Below are 8,094 nucleotides of genomic sequence, written 5' to 3' on the forward strand. Positions count from 1 at the left end.
ACAACAGGGATAACAGCGCCACTGTGGCATATGGGGACAACAGGGATAACAGCGCCACTGTGGCATATGGGGACAACAGGGATAACAGCGCCACTGTGGCATACAGGGACAACAGGATAACAGCGCCACTGTGGCATACAGGTACAACAGGGATAACAGCGCTACCATGGCATATGGAGACAACAGGGATAACAGCGCCACTGTGGCACACAGGGACAAAAGGAATAACAGTGCCACAGTGGCACACAGGGATAACAACACCACTGTGGCATATGGATACAACAGGGATAACAGCGCCACTGTGGCATATGGGGACAACAGGGATAACAGCGCCACTGTGGCATATGGGGACAACAGGGATAACAGCGCCACTGTGGCATACAGGGACAACAGGATAACAGCGCCACTGTGGCATACAGGTACAACAGGGATAACAGCGCTACCATGGCATATGGAGACAACAGGGATAACAGCGCCACTGTGGCACACAGGGACAACAGGGATAACAGCGCCACTGTGGCATATGGGGACAACAGCGATACCACTACTGTCGCCACACAGGCGGCAGTGGCAGCACTTACCTGCGTGTGGCACCAGCTCGTGTGGCAGGCGAGTGTTGCAGCAGGCGGAGCAGAAGAGGTCGCCACACAGGCGGCAGTGGTGGCGCCGCTTGAAGGCACTGAAGCGCTCGTCACATTTGTGGCACGCGCTCGTGCTGCTGTCCCGTGCCCAGTGACCCCGCAGCTCCTCGATACCCTGAGAGGGGCATCATACCCTGAGATACCCTCGATACCCTGAGAGGGGCATCATACCCTGAGATACCCTGAGAGGGGCATCATACCCTGAGATACCCTGAGAGGGGCATCATGCCCTGAGATACCCTGACCCTCGATACCCTGAGACTGTCTCTTATACACATCTAGATGTGTATAAGAGACAGGGATATCAGCGCCTCCTTGGCATATGGGGACAGAGATAACAGCGCCACTGTGGCATATGGTGACAACAGGGATAACAACGCCACTGTGGCACACAGGGACAACAGGGATAACAGCGCCACTGTGGCACACAAGGACAACAGGGATATCAGCGCCTCCTTGGCATATGGGGACAGAGTTAACAGCGCCACTGTGGCATATGGTGACAACAGAGATAACAGCGCCTCCTTGGCATATGGCGACAGAGTTAACAGCGCCACTGTGGCAGATACCCTGAGAGGGGCATCATACCCTGAGATACCCTCAATACCCTGAGAGGGGCATCAAGGCTTTCCTACTCAACAAGACAAGTTAAGGGCAAACATAACTTAATAGTGGCTGGTATATCAGAAGCCACTTTAAGTCAAGAAGAATTGTATTCTGATTACCTATATTACCTTGTGATAAAAAATACTTAATAATATTTTAATCTATTTATAGTAGACTCATAACATCATGCTTTTTGATAGAAAGTTGTTTCATTAGGTTAGGTTAAGGTTACAATAGACATTTTCACGCTACTAACTGCAACCAAGCTGTGGTATTGATTGATGTGCGTGTGTTGGTTGCACCTCATGTTTGGTTGGCATTTGTGTGCTCAAACATGAATTTATTCTGAACAGAATTTTATGGTTGAAAAAACATGAAATGTTAACAAAATGTCATGAACTTGACAATATTGCATTACTTAACAGTGAATTAGTTCAAAATTTTATCCATAAAATATATTTTAAACAGCAGCCATTTTTCTGATCATGGCCTCCATACAAGCTTCATCAATAGCAGTTTGCAACTTAAAATTCAAAATTACAAAAAAATAAATACTTAGCAGTTGGTTGAAGAATGTTTCAAATAAGTACCTAGTTATTTAATAGTATGTTTTAGTATGTTATTAAACACCTCTTCACACAAAAGTGTGAAGAGGTAAACAAATAAATAAAACGCAGGCTCAAATTACTAAGTTGCCAAAGGCAATAACAATAGTGATAGCAACCAGTAGCATTGTAGTAGGACTCTATTTATTATGCTACCAGCCACGTTTTGGGCCTGAGGGTGATTGTTGCAAGGGTGTCAAGCAAACAAGGAATTGGTGATGGTCTCCACCTCCCCTACAACCATCCCAAACCACCTTTTTATGAGACTTTTCCTTGTGTTTATTTAACAATTTATTGAACAACACAACAAGAAGAACCAGGTATGTACATTGAACAGAGAACAAAAAGAATAAGCGCAAACCGAGGCACGGGGGTCTATAACCTTGCATAATGGTATTTTCAAGTTTGCCTGCTTTACCCAGTCTGAAAAGCAAAAACAGATTAACATGATAAACCTCAGGAGTGCACTAAATCCATAAAAAATATCTTTTACATTAACTTTAGCATGATTAAGTTAGTGATACATATCAAACAGTGAGCACTCTACTATGATGTCAACACTGAAATTGATACATACTTTTGCTTTAATTTCGTACTTTAATTTCACATTACATTGCATCTCAGGAGAGGGGGGTTTGCAGGACCCCTAGTAGGAAAATCCTACTTCCTTGCAATATCACTGAAATGGGCTTCCCCCAACAGCATTAGGATATTGTCAGCAAGGCATCATGATCCAATGTAACAAATTGACTAGAACTCTAACAAGCAGCACAAGCACTACCAAGTACAACACTCTACAGCTGTAATGTACATTATGAGTACATGACAAGGGATGAGATAACCCTTACTCTCTCCCCTTAGTGTGGTGTTAAGGCTGCGCTCACCAGTCCTTTGACCAGCAGCACTTACTCTCTCCCCTTAGTGTGGTGTTAAGGCTGCGCTCACCTGTCCTTTGACCAGCAGCACATACTCGATCCTCTTGAGTGTTGCGTAGAGGCTGCGCTCCAAAGGAAACTCCATGGAACTTGGGCCAGACTGAGTATAAAAATCAAATGACCAATATTCAACATCATAAAAGTCTAAATCATAATATAGCTTTGTTAATATTGGTTTAATTCAGAAATGTATATTCTGAGGTTGTTTTACCTTTCTGGCTATTTCAAGCTGCTTCTGCTTGAAATACCAAGACAAAACAAACTAATTATATTCAATCAGAAATAGCTTTCATAAATGCAAGCATAGCACAATTCACATACAGGCTCCCATTAGGGTTTTATGGTTGGTTTCTTACTGGAAAATAATTAAACAAGCAAAATATAGTCAATTGTTTGAGTGGGGGCACAAAAGTTTACAATAAAACATACTGTAAAATGGGGTAAACTTATACCACTTTTCAATTTTTTAACAAAAACCCCCAAAACTCAAAGTCTATTTGACCTGTCTCTTATACACATCTAGATGTGTATAAGAGACAGGGACATCACAATCGGAATAAGTTTGCAACGCAGCAACCTCTGAAGTATTGAGTGACTTGCTGCTGAGTCCTCCTGAAAATTGTAATTTCATGCAATTGTGAACCATGGAACAACAATTGCAAAATAAAAACATAGCTTTAGAAGCATAGAGCATGATTAGAATTCTAACAACTGATAATATGGCTTTCATCAAATTTTTATCATAGGTATTTTTTGGCATTTTTATGGTGTTTTACTGGATATGCTTAAGCACAACATGGCAATTCACTGAAAAAACCTTAAATGTCACACTTTGTGTTACAATCAGAGTAAAATTGTCAATTAATGCCTTTATTCAATTCAAAAACTGGTTGTCTATACACATACAAATATGAGTTATCTACAAGTAGCCCATGATGGCTGACACAATTCATATATAATAAATCAAATCGACTCACTAGTTATCTTATGAAAGTAGCCCATGATGGCTGACACAATTCATATATAATAAATGAACTCGACTCACCAGTTATCTTACGCAAGTAGCCCATGATGGCTGAGCTGTAGCTCTGCTTCTGCTCAGGTGGCATGGCACCAAATTCAGCAAGCCCAGTCTCCTGGCCAGACGGCTTAGCATCTGGGCTCACTGAACAACTCCCACTCATGATGACACCTTGTCAAGATTCATTGTACAACCACAGCAACACAGAGCACACAAAATTAATCAATTCCTTTGCAACCTGGGAGAAGAGTAACATAATAACTATAAATGATGGGTTTTCAGTTCTTAATCACATTAATGATTCACAAACTTAGAATATATTTATGATACGAGAGCAATATATTGAATTGCAACTTAATGGAGATTACAATAGAAGAAGACATTCATCAAAAGCAACAAAATACACAATATACACACTAACTGATTTATTGCATGCCATAAGAACTAACAATTTTCACTAGGAAAAGTTTTGAATACCAGAATTAGTTGCAATATTGGGCATCATGGGAAGAACATTTGATGAAGTATCACTTTCTCAGATGGGCGGGGTTACCAGGGCTAGAGTGAGGAGGCAGGTCTAGGTTGCATTAAAGTGCAGAGCTCTGAGTTCTTCTTCTAATCATTTTTATAGGGAGCTTTGGATACTAGTTCATGCAGCCCCACGGCATGATGGCAGGAAGCTGTAGCATGTGCAGTAAACCTGAAGAGCACAGCCATGCAACACAGCAGAGCAGAGTAACATGCCTTGGACTTGGCAGACCCACAGAACATAGCAGAGCCCCAGAGAAGCAGAAAAGCTACAGAAAAGTGGCCAAGCCCCAGAGAAGCAGAAAAGCTATAGAAAAGCAGCAGAGCCGCAGAGCAGCGGCAGAGCCGCAGAGAAGCGGCAGAGCCGCAGAAAAGCAGCAGAGCCGCAGAAAAGCAGCAGAGCCGCAGAAAAGCGGCAGAGCCCCAGAAAAGCGGCAGAGCCACAGAAAAGCAGCAGAGCTGCAGAAAAGCGACAGAGCCACAGAAAAGCAACAGAGCCACAGAAAAGCGACAGAGCCACAGAAAAGCGACAGAGCCACAGAAAAGCGACAGAGCCACAGAAAAGCGACAGAGCCACAGAAAAGCGGCAGAGCCACATAAAAGCGCCAGAGCTAAATGTAATTTCCAGAGGGAAATAGTCACTACCAATATCACTGCCCCAATGCAGTTCCCAAGGGTGCCCAAATTGTGATTTGCTATGCAGAGGTCAAGGCAAGAAGTTGTGGCAGTACGGCTGTCAATGTACCGTATGTAGGGATGTCCACATTGTTAAGCAATACAAGGCTGTGGATCTCTAGCAATCTTTCAATACTTCTGCCTGTAAAGTTGGACCTGTTGCAAGAGTCCCATGGTGGCAAGTGTCCATTGAAATCCCCAATGAGGAGAAAGCTGGTTCCAAGCTGATTAGTGTAATGTTGCAACTCCTGTACTGATATATTTTTGCATGAGTTATAGGCATTTAAAATATTAATCCTGCTAAAGTTGGTGAATATTTCTATGGCCTGGCACTCAAGGGAGCCAGCAGGAAAAGGATTCATCTGCTTAGGTTTATATATGACATCTTCTTTTATTAAAATACCAAGGCCTCCCTTTTCTCTGATTCTATGTGCTCAAAGTAACTGGTATATATGCAAGGAATTTGGGTTCAGTCTTCTTCAGGCCATGTTTCACTCAAACATCAGATCTGGCTTTCTTGTATATATATAGATCTTGAGTTCTGAAACCATTCCCCTAAGACCATTGCAGTTCAGTTGGTAGATTTCAAGCTGGGACTCTAATTCAGTTGCTCATTGTATGGAATTGATATTTTTGGTAGCCATTTAAATTTTCTTTCTCTTTAAACTTCTGGTATACTTCTTCTGTTGCTTATGAGTGAGTTGTGATTCTTCATTCTCAGGGCGAAGTGCATTCTTGTATGATTTTAATTAAGGATTAGTCTCTTTTTTGTTACTGTTGTCTGTGGGTAAGTCAGAGTTGACAGGAGTTGGGTACACAAGCTTCTATCAGACAGTCTACACTAGCTGAAACTGCATTGGTAGTATTCCTGGAGTGAAACTCTTCCAGCAACACTTCAGCAACACCAATACCAAAGTGCTTTCTTGTTGCGCTGATGGTCAGTAATTCCTTTTCTTTCTTGTTTTCTTTTGTGAGGTCAGTAAGAATGATTTCTTTTAAAAACTTGCAAAAGGAGATGCTTTGTTTCTGGATTTCATTTTTGATAAAGCTGGTTAGCATCTCCAAGGCTTCAGCTGAAGGTGGTTGTTCAGAGGTTACATGGGTAGGACTTTGATTGGGGTTGTGTCTCCTTGAAGACTGGGCATGGGCAACTAGGCTGTAGCTGTTCTCTTCTGTTGATGTAGCTTGTTGGGAGGGCAAGTTGTAGTTGTCTGGAAAGAATATTCTTTTGGTCCACCTGGTTGTTGTGATGGTTGTTATGACAAATTTTTTGCTGACTGGCTGCTTTGGTTTTCATTGGTGTAGGTAGTCTTTTGAAAGTGGATTTCTAAGCATCAAGTCTGTTTGCCTTCTGGCCTTCTTGCCTTCTGTTTGCCATCTTGCCATCTCTTGTCAGTGAGTCTATTGCCTTATTAGCTTGAATGTTGTATTGGCACTCTTTAGTGGAACCTATTTTATTGCATGTATTTCTACTGGGAGCCTTTTTTTCTATCAACTAGTTCTCAATAAAATATGGTTCCCCTGGAAATAACTGTTAGAAATAAGGTTCCCACAAGAATATTTTCACTGGGAATAGGCATTTCTATTGGCATATAGAATATTTTCACTGGGAATATTTTCACTGGTAATATGAGGCCCTCCACTATTAGCGCACTTATATGTTGTTGATGAGCATACTTCTTTGGAATAGCTTCCTGCACAGAGCAGACAGCACACAGGTGCTGTGCATCCACTGGAGAGGTGTCTAGTTTTTTTTTACATCTGTAGCATCTGAGTGGGGGTGGGCTGTAGACTCGTACTTTGTATGCGATAAAACCAAACAGGACTTCTTCTAGGAGTTTCTTCCCTTCAAAATCCACTTTTAAGGCCATGGACTCTTCTTTCAGTGATCCAGAAAATTTTGTCAGTCTGGTTATCTTGACTATTTTGCAGGGTTGTTTCTGTGGGTCTAAAAGCTCTTCTAGGTTGACATCTAGACCCACTGGTCCAATAACACTTGAGCATGAGTTGCTAAGATCCAATGTTGGTCTGTAACATTTTATTTGCCAGTTCCCACCAAGCTTGGTTATTGAAAGGAGTTTTTCTTGTTCTTGCTTTTCAGAGGGTTTGAATTCTACTGCAATAATATTGCGCCTCTTATTAATGCGGGAATCATGGATTGAGGAATCCTGGATTATTTTTTTGCAGTTCTCTTGCCCCCACTGAGATGGGGTCCAATGAGATTTTTCTGGTGTCAGGAAAGAGTTGCTTAATTATCACTGTGTTATTGTTTCCAGATAATTTGTCAGTTGCATTGGTTGGAAATAATTTATATCGTGTTTGTCAGGCAGATAATCTAGGAGCTTTGCTGATGTTAGCACTAGCAGAAGAAGCTGAAGGTCTGATTAGGATGTCGGATTCTTGTTCAGATTTGGTACCAATTTGCCGTTTGTGCCTTCTAGGACTAGGAGACCCTTCTCCTGTGTCCATGCTTGACCTAGTTCTATTGTTTTCTAGCGCCTTAGGGCTTAGGCTTGGGTTGATGGCCAGTGATGTCTTCATCTAAAGATACTTGGAGTCCAGATTGCAGGACAGGGCCAGCAGGATCTTGCATTTGCTTTTCCGGGAAAATGTTCTTATCACTGTTAGGCATGTCAGACTCTGACTCTGCCATTATCATTGTTCATTGTGCATGTATTACCTTACCTTCAATCACATGTAGCAATTTACAATTTTATACAGAAAATGAAATATATGCTAATATAAATAATAAATATAATAGAGCAAATAGTCAAAGAAAAAATAAATACAATTTTTTGATGGTTATACAGAGATGAAATATAGGTCAATATGAATATAACAAGTTCACCCAGCAAATAGTTAAAGCATAAATAAAATGAAAATAAAGTTTTGTTATTGATGGCAAATACAATAGTTATATCCAAATCTCAGAACTATGCAGCCTTGCAGGTTCAGGAATACTAACTGATTGGACTTGGGAGTGGGACACACAATATACACTTGACATACTGTCAAATGGGTAAAAAGGGACAGTTTTGAGTGTTTTTTGTTGATAACTTCTTACCATGAAACATTTCAGAAAC

At 41.4% G+C, this 8,094-nt stretch overlaps 1 protein-coding gene across 1 annotated transcript in view; it reads right to left on the reverse strand.

The window, feature by feature from the left end:
* Positions 1-2,883, reverse strand: part of LOC125177694 (zinc finger FYVE domain-containing protein 21-like) — a gene marked incomplete at its 3' end in the record, with an annotated part of 6,070 nt that extends 3,187 nt beyond the window's left edge. The window contains exons 1-2 of the mRNA XM_047879923.1: positions 2,798-2,883; positions 582-756 (exon numbers count right to left, since the gene is read on the reverse strand). Of these exons, the coding sequence (XP_047735879.1) occupies positions 582-756; positions 2,798-2,872 (250 nt within the window). The remainder of the gene's footprint in view (positions 1-581; positions 757-2,797) is intronic.
* Positions 2,884-8,094: the final 5,211 nt, after the last annotated feature.

This window comes from Hyalella azteca, unplaced genomic scaffold, assembly GCF_000764305.2.
Source record: "Hyalella azteca isolate HAZT.00-mixed unplaced genomic scaffold, Hazt_2.0.2 contig4198, whole genome shotgun sequence".
NCBI lineage: Eukaryota > Metazoa > Arthropoda > Malacostraca > Amphipoda > Hyalellidae > Hyalella > Hyalella azteca.